The 16,480-nt window shown below is 51.1% G+C and overlaps 7 protein-coding genes across 7 annotated transcripts; 4 read left to right on the plus strand and 3 right to left on the minus strand.

The window, feature by feature from the left end:
- Positions 1 to 1,712: 1,712 nt before the first annotated feature.
- On the minus strand, positions 1,713 to 2,222 carry METBIDRAFT_33119 (uncharacterized protein). The gene is made up of 2 exons (XM_018856232.1): positions 1,768 to 2,222; positions 1,713 to 1,733 (listed from the first exon to the last, which is right to left on the minus strand). The coding sequence occupies exon 1, from the start codon at positions 2,199 to 2,201 to the stop codon at positions 1,830 to 1,832; it is 372 nt and encodes a 123-aa protein (XP_018709954.1). The 5' UTR covers positions 2,202 to 2,222; the 3' UTR covers positions 1,713 to 1,733; positions 1,768 to 1,829.
- A 518-nt stretch (positions 2,223 to 2,740) lies between these two features.
- On the plus strand, positions 2,741 to 4,118 carry HAP31 (Hap31p). Its single transcript, XM_018856233.1, has one exon. It carries the CDS (start codon positions 2,912 to 2,914, stop codon positions 3,716 to 3,718), a length of 807 nt encoding a protein of 268 aa, XP_018709955.1. The 5' UTR covers positions 2,741 to 2,911; the 3' UTR covers positions 3,719 to 4,118.
- Positions 4,119 to 5,105: 987 nt separating this feature from the next.
- Positions 5,106 to 7,178, plus strand: METBIDRAFT_45690 (tRNA (cytosine-5-)-methyltransferase; the record flags this gene model as incomplete). Its single annotated transcript, XM_018857948.1, has 1 exon — positions 5,106 to 7,178. The coding sequence occupies one exon, from the start codon at positions 5,106 to 5,108 to the stop codon at positions 7,176 to 7,178; it is 2,073 nt and encodes a 690-aa protein (XP_018709956.1).
- Positions 7,179 to 8,117: 939 nt separating this feature from the next.
- METBIDRAFT_46023 (uncharacterized protein) lies at positions 8,118 to 8,552 on the minus strand (the record flags this gene model as incomplete). Its single annotated transcript, XM_018857981.1, has 1 exon — positions 8,118 to 8,552. A coding segment is annotated over one exon (435 nt), but the record flags the coding sequence as incomplete, so codon positions are not given.
- A 446-nt stretch (positions 8,553 to 8,998) lies between these two features.
- Positions 8,999 to 10,081, plus strand: METBIDRAFT_45976 (uncharacterized protein; the record flags this gene model as incomplete). The annotated part of the gene is made up of 2 exons (XM_018857978.1): positions 8,999 to 9,131; positions 9,219 to 10,081. 2 exons carry the CDS (start codon positions 8,999 to 9,001, stop codon positions 10,079 to 10,081), a joined length of 996 nt encoding a protein of 331 aa, XP_018709958.1.
- Positions 10,082 to 10,951: 870 nt separating this feature from the next.
- Positions 10,952 to 14,212, plus strand: PIM1 (ATP-dependent Lon protease; the record flags this gene model as incomplete). The annotated part of the gene is made up of 1 exon (XM_018857973.1): positions 10,952 to 14,212. The coding sequence occupies one exon, from the start codon at positions 10,952 to 10,954 to the stop codon at positions 14,210 to 14,212; it is 3,261 nt and encodes a 1,086-aa protein (XP_018709959.1).
- A 298-nt stretch (positions 14,213 to 14,510) lies between these two features.
- Positions 14,511 to 15,686, minus strand: METBIDRAFT_46278 (uncharacterized protein; the record flags this gene model as incomplete). The annotated part of the gene is made up of 1 exon (XM_018858022.1): positions 14,511 to 15,686. The coding sequence occupies one exon, from the start codon at positions 15,684 to 15,686 to the stop codon at positions 14,511 to 14,513; it is 1,176 nt and encodes a 391-aa protein (XP_018709960.1).
- Positions 15,687 to 16,480: the final 794 nt, after the last annotated feature.

A 16,480-nucleotide genomic window follows, 5' to 3' on the forward strand; every position in this document is an offset into this window, starting at 1 on the left:
CCGAGGGCCAGCTTGGAATATCTCCAATCTTATTTCAGTGTCTGAAAAAGCAAAGAAATTCTTTGGTTTCCCCGGTCCAAAGAACATTGGAGAAATAATTACGGTCTCTGGACTTGTAAAAAAAAAATAGTGCATTATGGAATTTTTGTTAGCGCTTTTTGTATGTTCGCTCACTTGATACTCTTGGGAATAATATAAAAATCACAAATCAAAGGGGTCATTTTTTCTTTGTGCGAAGCTCAAATACGTTTTGATAATTGTTCTCGGAAACACCAGCATTTCCTTTTAATGGTGGTCCATAGTATACAATTTCATGAACTAATTCGAATCTGCACTCTCAGAAATATTGAAGTGGCTTGCCTTCCAGGACTAACAGTATGTACGAGTACCAGTCGGCCGCTTCCTTCGACATGATCGAGATTGAAATTACCATTGTTTCAATTAGGCTCACATTAAAAAGTACGCCACCCAAAAACGATGTCTTCAAAGCACAGCCGCTTAGGCTCTGATAAAATAAAGAGACACGAAGTATTGTTTGGAGAAGCGCGTTGCATCTGCTTGGGACGACTCATAACAATAGGTGGCAATCCAAACAAAGGCCAAGAAAAAACAACAACCATTGTAGTTTCTAGACCACGAAAGAGCTTAGAAATTACATTCCAGGAAATCTTGGCCAAGTAGGTGCCTCTGTTCTACACTGCTAAGTACATTATTCTACTGGATTGAAACAATAAGCCATCGGAATCAACAACGGTTAGCCACTGTAATTGAATGAAGTCTCTCTTGGCAAGGCCTGCTCTCTGAAGCAAAGGGGATAAATTGCCCTGAATTGCCTATTCAACTCCAATTTTTGCTGGTTTCATGATATTGAAGGAACACATCTGTACAATAGCCAGTTACTGAACAAGCACTTCGTGCCCCAATCAACGATATTCATTCGGCCTTGTCACGTGAAAGGTGATGCTCCTCACTTGCGGAGACAGATCCGTCTCACTGGCTCAGATCAGAGAACTCATTCCCTGAAAGACACTGGCGCATCGCGCCAACCACGGATGATGTCGTTGAGCCAAAATTCGGCTGCCATAGTTTTTGCCGCTGCAGGCTTACTAACATATCAGGGAAAAGGTATTCCCAAACGTGGCCTGCCTTTGTCTCTCGTTTTGCATCGCACGTCATCGATTGATAGGATCAATCTCTTGCAGAAGTGACTATTTTTATTGTATATATCTGAATAAACGAACAAGACTATGAATCTTTATGAAAAACCAATTAAGCAACTCGTAAAAAGTGATCAGTCGAAAAGGACTCTCGGATACTACCTCTTTCATCTCGCCACATCTTCGAGTGTCTTGAAGATCATGGTGACAAATCAAATCAAAGTCTTTAAGCCTTTCTAAGAGTTCTCGACCGGAGCTCAATTTTTTTTGGTACATTCGTCTAATTAAGGGAACAAAACTATATACTAATATATTTCAATACCTTCAAGCAGCTGCCAGATACGGACTTGCGGAGCCTTTTTTGGTGAAATCTTCTGATTAAGGAGCAGAAATATACAAACGATTTACGTAAAAACCCTTTAAGCAGCTCCCAGATAAGCTTACTTTGGCATTTGTTTTTGGTAGATTCATCTGATTAAAGGGGCAAAACTATATAACGAATATATATAAAAAACCTTTAAACAGCTCCCAGCTACATACCAAGTGTCTTAGCTCGGCCCGTCCCCTTCCGTTAGTCACGGCCTGGACAGTCCTCATGGCACGTATCTGTTTACGTATTGGATATTACGTCATCGACTCCTAGGATAGGTCTCCTGTAGTAGTTGCTTCAACTCAGCTGGTTGTAGCGGACTTAAGGAGCCAACTTCCTGCGACTCGCCTCGCCTTCTGGTGTAGACCTTGAAGATCGTGGTGACAAACCAATTTAATTTTGTTAAGTTCCCCAATGAGTTGTCGGCTGGGGCCAACATTGAGTTCAAGCTCATGGGCTTGGTAAATTTTAGCTCTTGCCACCAGTATTTGGATGTTTCGCAGTTGTTGTAGATATGGCTTAGAAACGCGTCGGTGGCGTCTCCGTTGTTGTGGATTTGTTCTGTGCAAAGATGGCATTGAAAATCTGCTGTGTCGCTCGGTAGGGTCCTGCGCGGGACATATGATCCGTAATTGAAGTGATGGATGGACGAAAGATCGTATCGCTTTATCCATTCTGCCTTATACAAGGCTTTCTATATATATATAAAACCTTTAAGCAGCTCCCATAAACCTTCGCTTTACCGATTTTATTCTAACTTTTTTTTAGAATTTAGGAATTGAAAATTTTATGAAGGAAGTTCTCCCGACAAATATGCACTTCAATAAATCAATGTAACGTTAATATACGAACTAAAACATGAACTTTTGGTTGCGGCCATACCATGCAGGAAGCACTGTTTCCCGTTCGATCAACGTTAGTTAAGCTGCATAGGGCCACACTGAGTAGTGTGGTGGGAGACCATATGCGAAATTGTGGTGCTGCAATCTTTTTACTACTTGATGGAATCATGCGATAACGTTTGTACACTATGAAAGTCTTTTTTTTAGTAGACAAAGAAAGCACAGCATCGACCCATAAGAATTAAGGTGAGGATCCGTGAAGGACGCGCGTTGCGTTCAGTTGGCGACGCAAGACAATGTAGGTAGTGCGCGTCTCAAAGATATACAGGTTTCCAAGCCCGGGAAGCCACTCATATGAACAACGTATGTCAGCACACAACACAGACACAGAAACTTACTTTGAACTTATGCCAACAAGACTGCGTGTTAACAACTGTCACAAAAATACCATATAATATATCCCGGGCCCTCGAAGCGTACCGTATTTCCACTGTGTCATCTGATTTTCTGCGACTCATAACCAAGATATAAAAAAATTAAGCATGAGCTATTTACCAATAGGAAAAGACGATGGCAACCACAACGTGGTGGGAAACCCCGACATGGAGCTCCGGGAGCAAGACCGCTGGCTCCCCATCGCAAATGTTGCACGGCTCATGAAACTGACGTTACCCATGACGGCAAAGGTAAGCAAGGATGCTAAAGAATGCATGCAAGAATGTGTCTCGGAGTTCATATCCTTTATTACCAGCGAAGCTAGTGATAAGTGTCTCCGTGAAAAAAGAAAGACCATCAACGGCGAGGACGTGTTATACTCGCTTCATGATTTGGGGTTTGAAAACTACGCAGAAGTGTTGAAAATCTACTTGGCAAAATACCGTGAGCAGCAGGCGTTGAAACAGGAGCGGGGAGAGGTCCGGGTGTCCAAGAAGCTGGCCAAAAAACGCAAAGCGGCTGAAGAAACGCCGGATTCTGATGGAAATATGGACGAAAGCAGCGCTCCTCTCGATCTGCTAGCGTACTCAGAGTCCTCTGCAAAGGCACTCCACTCGCCCGACTACTTTCAACCTTATGAGCTGGAAGTGAGTGGAATTCCAGCGCCAAGTTACAACACGGTGGATATTAAGCACGATATCGACTTGCACCATGATGTGGCCATAGAAGACAAGCACGCTGAAGAGCCATACCAATATGAGGGGTTTATTCCGGGCCAGAATGACGCTATAGCAAAGGATCCCCATGAAAATGGCCTGAAACCCGAGGGCATTGAGACTATTTCAAGGCTCGCGGGCCAGGACTCGGATATGGAACATTTGGACGACGAGATCCCTCAAAGAGCGTATTACTAGACTTGGAGGGTTTTTGTTTTGTCTATGTATAGTAGGCAACACACTCTATTTGAATAGATACATTAGCTCGTTTGCAGGTTCTTGAATCACTTTGCGTGAAGACACAAGTATCGCTCTCTCGGCAACTTTAATCGGAATGCTCCTCTTTTATGCGAGTGTGAGTACTACAACTTGGTCATGAAGTGCTCAATGAGCGATGGCATTTTCTAAAGCTTCATGCTACTACATGAGATGAAACCTCATCTTAGCTCGTATTTACGTGCACTTGTACTATTTGCGCTGACGACTTTCTCTTCAGACAGAAATAGCAGCTTTTTCTGCAACGTCAAAAAAGCACGCACGCACGGATCTTGGATCCATCCGTAATTAGGATATAGACATATATAATGGGAAACCAGTTTATCGAACTCTTACGAAATCAGGTTATAGGATGGACTTTTGGTCATCTCCTCCGCGGAGCGGCTTTTGAATTTTACACCTGGTACAGAGCCAAGATATCCCACTGTAGGGCTGAGCTAAGAAGTGGAAGATAAGTGCTTTCTGATATCAGGGAGTGCTCTTTGTGGGTGCAAATAACGAGTTGGCGATTATTAGCGGTTTTGAGTGTTATGTGGAGCTGTCACTATCAATCCAGGGAAATGATTTTCTTGAACATACAATTTTGTTTTGGCTGTAAACCATGACAGAAACATGTGGTTTACAATTAATTTTCTCCCGCTCTCTCAATAATAAGATATACAGATTGTGTCTGCAAAAATCAGATTTACCAGAGAATCTCTACTCTTTCTAGGAATAGGTGTTTTGAGCGAAGGAAGATGTTGAATGGGTGCTTCTTATGGTAATCTCGTTCAGATGGAGACTAAACAAACTATCTTAGTATTGCGCTGAACCACGGGGCGGCGCTATGCATGTCCAGGCCTTTGATGAGCTGTTATGAGACCGAAAGTTATTAGACAAGATCCATGCGACCCCAGGTTACACCGCAGTGTTTGAGCTCAACCTAGTTTTTTAAGCTACATAGAGGTATTTCAGAGGACGCGAGGCAACGCAATCTAAAGAAGCGGCCATGAACTGAACTCCTACAGAAGTTAATGCGCATATTGTTTGCAGTAGCCTCTAATTCAGAAGAAGTGTCCGCCTAAAAAAAGACCCCATTGCCAATATAGTCTCCAATTCATCTGCACCAGTTTCCAGTACTGATTTCCCGGTACGAATAACCAGCTTGGTCATGTAGGCATAGTCTCCCAAAAGTTCAACATTTCCGAACACTACCAGATATGTCCTGCTTCGAGAGTGCACAGCACCAGGTTTCCGATGCGCATCCGCGAAAAATTCATAAAAAAAGATGGCCTCAATGCTCAGAAACCTCGTTCAAAGCAGCTCCAACATGGCAAGAAAACAGTTCAAAAAGGGAAAGTTCGGCAAGAGGCAAGGCGCCGAGTCGAAGAAAGACGGCCGTGGCGAGTGGACGCCTCTCAGCCGCGAGAACGAAAAATGGGAGACCTACTACAAGGCATTGGGCCTCATTCCAGAGGAAGAATGGGCCTCTTTCAAGGAGCACTGTCAGCGGGACTTGCCCGTGACTTTCAGGGTGACGGGCTCCAGAGCCCACGCCAAAGAAATCAACCAGAAGTTTCTTGACAACCACGTGTCCAAGTTGATCGATGCCGAGCACGAGGGCGTCAAGCTTGCACCCAAAAACATCGAGTTCTACCCCGACAACTTGGGCTGGCAGTTGGACGTGCCCAAGTACGTGATCCGTAGAAACGCCGAGTTCTCCAAGACTCAGAGATTCTTGGTGCTCGAGACCACCGTGGGCAACATCTCGCGCCAGGAGGCGGTTTCCATGATCCCACCTCTTTTGATGGACGTGCAGCCCCACCATGCGGTGTTGGACATGTGTGCTGCGCCCGGCTCCAAGACAGCGCAGCTTGTGGAGGCCTTGCATATGAAGGATGCCGAGACGCCCGCCACGGGTTTTGTCATGGCCAACGACAGCGACTACAAGCGCTCGCACATGTTGGTGCACCAGGTGAAGCGTCTCAACTCGCCCAACTTCGTGGTGGTCAACCACGACGCACAGTTGTTCCCAAGAATCCGTCTCTCGGACAGCGAGCCGTACTTGAAGTTCGACCGGATCTTGTGTGACGTGCCCTGCTCCGGAGACGGCACCATGAGAAAGAACATCAATGTGTGGAAGGACTTCACGGTGGGCGACGGCTTGGGCTTGCACCCGTTGCAGGTCAACATCTTGACCAGGGGCTTGCAGCTTTTGAAGGAAGGCGGCCGCCTTGTGTACTCGACCTGCTCGATGTCGCCCATCGAGAACGAGGCCGTGGTGGCCGAGGCGTTGAGGAAGTTTGCCAACGTCAGTCTTGTGGACGTCTCGCAAGACTTGCCCGGCTTGAAGAGGCGCCTGGGTGTCTCTTCTTGGAAGGTGTTCAGCAAGGACATGGTGGAGCGTGAGGCTGGCGACGAGAGCGTGCATGCCACGGCCTTCCCTCCTTCTGAAGACGAGGCCAAGCGCTTCCATTTGGACAGATGTGTGCGTGTGTACCCGCACTTGCAAAACACGGGCGGCTTCTTCATCACTGTGTTTGAGAAGAAGGCCCAGGAGGCCGAGCAGGCCGTTGACTCCAACAAGAGAGCTGCGACCGGTTCTGAGCAAGAGCCGGAGCAGAAAAAGGCCAAGACCACCTCCGTGGTTCCACAGTCCAGGCACAAGAGCCCAAGAACGGCCAACGAGGAGCCGTTTGTGTTCTTGGACCCTTCAAACGAGCAGTTGCAAATCTGCTGGGACTTCTACCAGATCGACGGGAAGTTCCCACGCGACACCGCGTTGGTCAGAAACGCCACCGGAGAGGCCTGCCGCACGATCTACTTTGTCAAGCCTGCGGTGGCCCGGATCTTGCGGATCGAGAACCAGAAGTTGAAGCTCATACACGCAGGAATCAAGCTTTTCACCAGTCAGAGAAACGACAACGGAAACTGCCCTTGGAGGGCCCAGTCGGAATCCTTGCCCATGTTGAAACAGTACGTTGGCCCTTCCAGACAGTTGACCACCAACACAGAGATGTTGAAGTTATTGTTCACAGATGCCTTCCCCAGAATGGAGAAGCTCAAGGAGTCTGGTTTGGACAATGAGTTCACGGAGAAGTTGACGCAGATGTCACAGGGATGTGTATTCTTGACCGTCAAGAGAGACGGGGACTTGGAGGCCTTGTTCATGACTTTATGGAGAGGAATCAACAACGTCAACTTGATGGTGAGCAAGGAGGACACCCATGAATTGCTCATGAGACTTTACGACATTCTGACCAATGCCACCGACGACGGCAAGGAAAAGGCTTATCAAATGATGGTGGAGGCTAAGAAGAAGGCCACGGCCGAGGCCGAGAAGGAAGCTGCGAGCGAGGAAACCCCAGAAGAGGTTTCGGGTGAGACTCCGGAAGAAGTATAAACCAAGAGTCTCGAGGCAGCTACGGACGCCACATAGAAATATTTGGGCATGTATATTAAGAATAAGATCGCATAAACGAACGACTGTGGACTAATGCATAAGCAAAATGGGCTTTACCTAAGCGAATAACTTACCGAGTCACGAGTCGAAGATGTGCTTTTGAAACGATGCTCTTTCTCTGATAAATTATTTTGGTGGTTTTTAGTCGCTTTCGCTTGAGTTCACAACACCTAGGATCGGCTTGACAGGACCCGACTGCCGAAAATGGGGCTCATCTGAATCTGAGTGAGGAACGTTCATGCTTCGTGGATTGATATCCGATCTGCTCGAGTCACTGCTTGTATCATCATACCCATCTTCGAAGTCTGGGGGCAATTTGGCCGAACTGGCAGGCTTCTCTACACTTGCATCAGAATCTTCTTGCGCAGCATCGCTGGAAGGTGCCAGGGTTTCGATGTTGAAAAACAGTTCCTCTTGTGCGCTATTAATCTGATGCGATTTTTTGAGAGAACCGAAACCTTCAAGTCCAAAGTCGCTGTCTGAACTCTGGCTGCTGGTATCAGAATCATCACCACTCGATGTAGACTCATCACTAGAAGACTCGCTAGTGGAAGTGGATGGACGTCTGTCCTCTTTTTCTGACGCAACAGGAACAGAACAGACGGAAGATATCTTTTTCTTTTTGATCTGTCTGCCGCCTTCGACCTCACTGGCGGTGTCACTTTCCAGCAAATCAATCGACATGATGTCAGACTCCTCGCCCGACCAGCGGGAAGAAAACTTTTCAGTATCGGATCCTTCAGATCCTTCGCTAGAAGAAGCCTCACACAGGCTCTCCGAGCTACTTTTGTCGTCGTTGATATCCAGATCAGGGGCTGCGTATTCATTCAAATCAAGCTCCTCATCGGGCTCCATAAATAGCAACGGGCTACATGCATCAATTTCTTCTTCTGCCCACTGCTCAAGCAAAAGCCCTAAAGCCAAGAGTGCCGTTTCATCCATGCTGTGGCTCGGCACCCTAGACGAACTGGCATAGTAGTGTATTGCTCTTAGTAGATCTGAATCCGGTAGCGCCTTCGGGTCCGGGAAATCTTCCCGCAGCTTGAGTGGAATATTCAAAGCCAGAGGCCTTGTTTCGTGTAGGATTTCATCAGGCGCAATCACAGTCCCTTTATCTAGGAACAATGTCCTATAGTCGGGGGCTAACGGGTCTAGCACGACTTTCGGATTCTTTCGTTTAAGTTTTATTTCATGATGGGGCGACTGATTGACCAATTTTTCGTCGAGTTGTATGTCTGTCACATACAAGTCTGAAGTTGCATCGTATACATTGGCAGATCCATCATTGGGAATAGGCAAGGACGAAGGCTGCATGGGTCTGACTGAGATTTTTAGCCGAGATGTTTCTGCACTCTAATTAGTGGCCCGACTTATATGACTTGATTAGTATGAAGTATGGTTCGGATGATTGAAGCTCATAAACCAAACGTGCAGCTGGAGGCTTACACTACACATGTTTTCATCTCAGGCTTTGCAGGGTTTTTGAGGCCGTGCATACTAAGCGAGCAGATCATTATGAGACTGCACATAACATGATTTCACCAAAACAATGCCTGGCCTTTGAGGCCGGCTGGGCAAAGAGTTGAACGAGATTCAAAATTTTGGTCGGCGAGATTGTATCTCTTTGAAAGGAGAATAATAATAGGAAAGCTCCTCTTTGAGAGTTGCAAGCCAGAATTCCAGGTATCCCGAGACATTAAATCCTAGACATTCATTCTTAGACACTCACAAAGATACAATCGCAAATAGTGGAATATAAAATGAGCGTGCTGGCAGATGAAAGGTTGCAGTTGGCGCTTCAGTTGAAAGAGATAGAACACCGAGACGAGAATCGAAAACATTTGATCAGGCTTTGCGTCATGAAGGCATTATGCCTAACTCAAGAAGCTACGGGTGAGCATTCCAACGGCGAGAATATCGGAAGTGAGACCACGAGAAACATTTCCTCCGAGACTAAAACGTCGTCCGAGTTATCCTCAGTCCCTGCAAGCTCACAAGATCCCGTCAATTTCGATGCACTACAGAAAAAAGTCCATGCATTCGAGCTTCAGGTGGCCAGTTTGAAGATGCAGTTATCAACCAAAGAACAGGCGCACGCAGCGAAAGTCGACGACCTTCGAGAGGAGATTGCTCGGTTGAAGAAAAATAGCGACTTTTGTGCCGGTTCAAACGTTGCTCGAGCAAGTACTAGGGCCTCTAGAGGCAGGGTGAAGCTTGCGGCTGTCGGGTCTCCCGTGTCTCGACTGACGATCTCAATGTCGCTGTTTTTCGCCAAATCACCTTTCTCAGACCTGAAGAGTGGGCGAGGAAACTCCTTTTCGGGGGATGGGATTGCATCTGTGGCGTCCCAAGCGTCTTTCAAACTTTCTCGTAGTGGGCCCAAGCCTATCGAGGAGGTTTTTTCGCCAAACAACTCAAGCGCTGAGTCCACGCCCAAGAAGTCTAAAACCAACAGCGATATTCTCCAGGAGTCAAGCCGCATCGAACCTCAGGGCCTGAGCGGAATTGGCACAGAGAAGCGAGCGTCTTCTGAGACCCTGACCACGAGCAATACTACGGTGTCGGACCCCGAAGAGACGTTTCTAAGTGCAAATATGACCTTCGAGTCCGAAAAGGAGAAGAAGACCAAGAGAAAGAAAATCAGATTGGTTTCGTCGGAGGCGTCGAAGCTCATCTTGGCACAGCATGACGGGGGCCACGACGAAGAAAAGGACTTGAACTCACTCAAGTATTACCAGGACGAGAATTTCGAAAGCGGGTCGGGGTCACCTGCCCGGCCCCAGAAACGCCCAGCTGCAGCTGGTCCAGTAACAAAGAAGAAACACGTGTTCAAGATTGGCTAGGCAGCAGAAAGAGAGACGTCTGAGAATACCCCGCGGAGTTCCTCCGAGTGCACTCAACCAAGAAGCAGGGTCTTGAACATTTCTTCATGACGATTCTGGATGATCCCTTTATCCATATGCGGTGGGCCAGGCAAATGCATTTGGAGTGGGCATTTAGTAAATCGAGCCAAAGAAGTGGGTCTTGCTGAAACAAGACATACGAGACCGCGCGCCTGAAGAAAGAAGCCAATATCATCCGGCCACAATAGCCCCCACGGCTCGGCTCTACTCAGATGGGGCCGTGGGCTAGCGTTGTCTACTTTTCAATGAATGCTAGTCACGTGCGCGGTCTACAGCCCACATACCTAAAAAGTTTCCGGGCCGCACATTGCGCTGTCTGAAGGGCAGCAGGCGCGGCCTGGAAAATAAGGCAGCTTGGCCCAAAAAGGCAGCTTGGCCCAAAAAGGCAGCTTGGCCCATTCTGTTTTCCGTGGCCGGACTCATGTTGGGGTATGCGGGACGGGCATGTCACATGACCAGGACACCACCAGAAGCACCAGACACCACGGAAAGCACCCGGCATTTGGGCACCCGCGCCACTGCAAATGCAGAAAAACACGCATCCTTCAATTAGCAGTACGCCACATCTTACCATCAAAATATAGAGATATAGGAACCCCGGCTTTGGCGGGGCCTGGCCCCCGCCCGGGTCACGTGACCCAGAGCTCGCCGCCATGCGCGCGACTCTGGGTCCGCACTCACGTCATTAGTAACGCCTGGCAATTCCGATCGACCCTCCAACATCCAGATAAACCACCTTCCAATCCCCCGTTTTCTATCTGGATTCGACATCAAATTCACACAGACACACTCTTTATGTTGAGACTGAGCATGCCCCTGCATGCGCAGCGTGTGGCCCGCCATCAGAGTGCCCGGAGCCCGTTTGCCTCTGTCGCACGGATCTCGGTGAGAAGCGCCACCTCTGTTTCCCAAAATCCGGCCACACCCTCGCCCAGACGCCCCGAGGCCGCGCCAGGCTTTTCCTGGCAGCCGAGAACCCCCGCGCCCTCGTTTTTCCCGTTTTCCGAGCTCGCCGCGGGCGGATTTGCGGGCCTGCTCGCCGCGCCTGGATATGTGCTCAAGAGCAAGGACTCCGGGGCCTCGGAACCCGCCGAAAAGCCCCTGAAATCGCCCGAGCTGGGGCCCAAGGACAAGCCGAGCGACGGCGCCGCTGAGAACGACGCACCCCCGCCGAAAAACGACGAAAATGACGTGCCTGCTCCCAAAGAGCTGGACGTCCCTGCGGACGAGACGCCCGGGTCCAGCGGAGTGCCCACTACCGCCGGCTCTTCCGGCGCTGCGGCCCTGGGCGGCAGTGGCAACAACAACGGCAATGGCGGCGGCAACAACAACGGCAAAAACGGCGGCAACGGCGACGCGGAGGCCGTGGAAATGGTGCTGGAAACAGGCGCGTACCCCCCGTTCCTTGCCATTGCCATGAAGGACCGGCCGCAGCTCCCTGGGCGGGAGTTCTCCATCAACATCTCGGACCCCAAGGTCAAGAGTGCCGTGACGGAGATCTGCAGCCGCCGCGAGCCGCACTTTGTGCTTTTCCACATGAACGATCCCGACATGCCGGACACAGATGTGATCCAGGACCGCAAGTCCGTGTACGACATTGGCGCGCACTGCTTTGTGCTCCGAACGTACGAGGACGGCGACAACTTGCGCATTTTGGGCCGCGTCATGGAGCGCTGCCGCTTGGAGAAGTTGGTCACGCCCGACGAGCAGGCGCAGCCGGCCGACCCCGAGGAAATGGCCGAGGATTTCCCGACGCTGTACTTGCGGGACTTTGGCGTGTCGTACGCGCGCGTGACGCGCTGTGACGACGAGCCGTTCGACGCCGACAGCCCGGAAATCAAGTTCTTGGTGGCGCAGGTCAAGGCGTACTTCGAGGTCATCGACTCCAAGATCCCCAGCAAGAAGATCGTCACCACGCGCGGCGCCAGTCTCTTGAACTCGCCCTCGCAGCTTGCGGACTTCATCGGCTCGCTCTCTGCGGCGCCCGCGGACAAGATCCAGGAGTTGCTTCTGGAGCTCAATGTCGAGGCGCGTTTGAGAAAGGCACTTGAGTTGTTCAAGGTCGAGCTCAAGTCGTACTACACGTTGATTGACACCACGATGGAGATCACGTCCAAGGCCGAGGAGGCCCAACACAAGCAGTTCATCAAGGAGTACATCAAGGGCCTCCAGAGACACATTGGCGGGCCGGAGGCGGCCTCGCTGAAAACCGCCAAGTTCGACGAGCGGATCCAGCATATGAAGCTCACGGAAGAGGCGATGGAGGCGTACAACACGGAGAAGGCCAAGTTGGAGTCGGGCCAGGAACATTCCAGCGAGCTCGCCGTCAGCGAAAAGTACTTGGACTGGTTGACCCTGATTCCCTGGGGAATCTACTCGAAGGACAGGTTCAACGTCAAACTCGCAAAGACTGTTTTGGACAGAGACCACTATGGCTTGAAGGACGTCAAGGACCGTATCCTCGAGTTTATCTCCATGGGCAAAATCTCCGGTAAGGTTGACGGCAAGATCTTGTGTCTCGTCGGCCCCCCGGGTACCGGCAAAACCTCGATTGCCAAGTCGATTGCCGAATCCTTGGACCGCCGTTACGTCAGAATTGCCATGGGAGGTATTCAAGATGTCCACGAGGTGAAGGGTCACAGAAGAACATACGTGGGCTCGATTCCGGGCCGCATCATTTCCTCTTTGAAGCAAGCGAAAACATCGAACCCTTTGCTCTTGATTGACGAAATCGATAAGCTCGACATGAGCAAGAGCGGGGGCGCCGCGTCGGCGTTCTTGGAGATTTTGGATCCCGAGCAAAACAATGCTTTCGTTGACAACTACATTGACGTCAAAGTTGACCTTTCCAAGGTATTGTTTGTGTGCACCGCAAACTACTTGGGGAACATTCCAGGTCCATTGAGAGACAGAATGGAGGTGATCGAGGTCCCAGGCTACACCAACAATGAGAAGTTCGAGATTGTCACCAAGCATTTGATTCCTAACGCGGCAAAGAGAGCCAACTTGGACGAGTCCCGCGTTTCCATCAGCGCCGAGTCCGTCAGAAGGTTGATTGACAAATACTGCAGAGAAAGTGGATTGAGAAACTTGAAGAAGCTCATTACAAGAATATTCAGCAAGGCGTCTTTGAAGATTGTGCAAGAACTCGAGGAGAGAGAGCCCGCCGAGGCCACCGAGACCGCGAAGAAGGCCGCGCCATCTAACAATCCTGACAAGGGGGACTCAAATATTGTCCAGGAGTTCAAGACCCTTGACACTAGTATTGAGAAGGGCGAGATTGAGAAGGGCGGCCTCGAGAAGAGTGCGGACAGTTCTGTCCTCCCGCACGAAATTCCCGAGGACATCAAGCTCGACGTTACCCCCAAGGTTTTGAAGGACTACGTTGGCCCCGAGATCTACACCAAAACCCGTGTGTATGACCTCCCCCCTCCCGGTGTTGCGACAGGTCTTGCCTACAGCACCTCTGGAAATGGCGATGCTTTGTACATCGAGTCTATCTTGACGAATTCCATTGGAGCAGGAACCGGAAGCGCTGGGATGCGGGTCACTGGGCATTTGAAAGATGTGATGAAGGAATCAGCGTCGATCGCCTACTCGTTCTCGAAGCTGTTCATGGTCAAGAAGTATCCCGCGAACCGGTTCTTCGAGGGCGCCGACATCCATGTGCACTGCCCTGAAGGCGCTGTGCCCAAGGACGGGCCGTCGGCAGGAATCGCGTTCACGTCCTCCTTGATCTCGTTGGCTCTCAACCAGTCTTTGCCTCCAAACGTTGCCATGACGGGTGAGATCACGCTCACAGGGAAGGTGTCCGCAGTCGGCGGGCTCCGGGAGAAGATCTTGGGTGCGAAGAGGTATGGATACGACACCATCATTTTCCCCAAGGACATTGAGAACGAGTTGGAGGAGGTGTCGGAAGAAGTGAAGGACGGGATGACGTTCGTCCCCGTGCTGTGGTACGACGAGGTTTTCGCGGCGATCTTCCCCGGCGCCGACGCCGACAAGATCAACCGTTTGTGGAAGAAAGAGTTTGCGAAGCGCGACGAGAAGAAGAGTAAGCCCAAGAAGTGATGACCATGGGATGCATCTGAAAATGTATATAGTTTTTTTCTCATACTTAATAGAGAGCCCCTCACTCGTCAACTTAGAGAGCCCCTTACTAGTCGACTTAAAGAGCCACACTCGTCGACTTAATAGAGCCCCTCACTCGTCGACTTAAAGAGCCAATCGCTCGTTGACTTAGAGAGCCAATCGCTCGTCGACTTAATAGAGCCCCTCATTCGTCGACTTAATAGAGCCCCTCATTCGTCACTTAAAGAGCCCCTCATTCGTCACTTAAAGAGCCCCTCACTCGTCGACTTAGAGAGCCTCACTCGTCCTCCATCCGGCCAAAGAAGGCCCTGACCTCCTCCTCGGTCACCACCTTCTTCTTCTCCACAAAGTCCTTGAAGAAGCCCCTGAGCTTTTCCTTCATGGCGTCGTACGCCTCGAGCCCCTCGAGCGCCTGCGGGATCGGGAGGCTCCGGAGCGCCGTCGAGCCCAAGTCGTAGAGCGAGCCCTCGGCCGCCGGCGTGGACGCGGCGCCGTCCGCCGCCGGCTGGTGCACGGGCTCTTCCGTGACTAGAAACCCAAACGCCTCGAGAAGCTTGCGGAGAGCCGAGCCCGGGGGGAGGCGGCCCCGGAGCGCCGAGAGGCGAGCGTGGAAGCCGGGCGCCAAGAACACCGAGTACGGCGCGGGCCGCGGCCGAGGCAGCGTGCTGCGTCTCGGCCTCTTGACGCCCTTTTCGCCGGGCCCGCTCTCGGCAAGCGAGCGCCACGTGTCCGCGGAGTCGGCCCCGGCCAAGTGGGGCCGTGTGGCCAGCACCACGCCCGCGCACGCCACAAGCTCGGCGAACGCGCGGCCGTGCCTTTGCACGCAGCGCCAGCAGACGAACTCAACGAAGGCGTCCTCGTCCGGGAAGTGCGGCACGGCGTGTGCCCGCGGCCCCAGGAAGAGCCCCGGCACGTACCCGAGGATGCATTCCTGGTGGTACCAGTCCTCGCCGCACGCGTCGCCCAAGTAGCACTGGTGCATGGTGCGGCGCTCCAGCGCCGGGTCGTAGGGCGCCGCGCAGCTGCAGAAGCGGCCCGCGTAGTTGTGGTTGTACGAGTTGCCCAGGCTCTCGATGTCCGAGGCCGGCGGGAGCGGCGGCGCCGAGAACGGGCGGGATCCGCCGGACGCGGTTGCGCGGGCCCGCACGGCACACGCGGCGCCGCCGGCCATCCGCCCGGTGCCACAGTCGCACGCAAAGTGCCGTTTCGAGAAGAGCTCCACCAAGTCGTGCGTGGAGTGGCACTGGATCAGGCACAGGTAGCACACGCCGACGGCGGCCGCGCTGGCCCGGCGGCACGTGAGGCACGCGAACACGTGCTGGCGGAGCGGCCGCGGGTACGTGCAAGTGTCGGGCTCGTAGGGCATGGCCTCGCGGGCCTCTTGTTCAAGCTGGGCCTGGTGCTCGAGGAAGTCTGCGGCGGTGAGCGAGCTGTCGGCCGGCGACTCGGGCATGGTTGTGTTTGTGGTTGTGTTTGTGGTTGTGTTTGTGGTTGTGTTTGTGGTTGTGTTTGTGGTGATTTTGTGGTTGTGGTTGTGGTTGTGGCGAGATATGAAGAGATGCTGGAGATTGTGATGGAGATGGTGGAGGCTTAGGGCGCCGTGCAGGCGTCTCAGACGCGCGGCGGATCTAGAGTGTGTTTGTATTTCTGCTTGAGTACAGGATATTCCAACTCAATGTCCTGTCCACAAGTGGTTCCCAACTGGTACAGTTGAGATATCGGATTCGACATGATGTACTAGCGTGTGGAAATAAACCTTTATTTAGGAAAAACTAAAACCACTTTTGTGTCAACTGACCTTCTAAAAAGATCTCTAGAGGGAATTCTCTTCCCTTCATATACTCGTCGTGCTATTTGGTTCCGGGTAAGTGGTGCGAACTTTAATGTCTCATTTGTCACATGATTAATTAGGGCTAAGCGTCTAGTTCTCACAGAGTGGGCGCGGGAGAGTCGGGCGCGGCCGGCTCGCGCAACCGCCGTTTCGATGGCAGTGCCAAGTTCAGTGATGATTTCAGTGCCGCTATATTACCGTTTTCACTTTTTTGCATGCCATTTCCATGCTATTTTAAGTGATGATTTCAGTGCCACTATATTCCCGTTTTCATTATTTTTGCGTGCCATTTCCATGTTAATTTAAGTGAGAATTTCAGTGCCAATGTGCCACTATATTACCGTTTCATTATTTTGCAAGCCATTTCCATGCTATTTTAAGTGATGGTTTCAGTGCCACTATATTACCGTTTCATT

The sequence above is a fragment of the Metschnikowia bicuspidata genome (genome assembly GCF_001664035.1).
Source record: "Metschnikowia bicuspidata var. bicuspidata NRRL YB-4993 chromosome Unknown METBIscaffold_6, whole genome shotgun sequence".
Lineage (NCBI taxonomy): Eukaryota > Fungi > Ascomycota > Pichiomycetes > Serinales > Metschnikowiaceae > Metschnikowia > Metschnikowia bicuspidata.

Bases quoted from the DNA above. Each gene is read 5' to 3' on its own strand.
- METBIDRAFT_33119 (XM_018856232.1), bottom strand. From the start codon at position 2,201: ATGGATAAAGCGATACGATCTTTCGTCCATCCATCACTTCAATTACGG.
- HAP31 (XM_018856233.1), top strand. From the start codon at position 2,912: ATGAGCTATTTACCAATAGGAAAAGACGATGGCAACCACAACGTGGTG.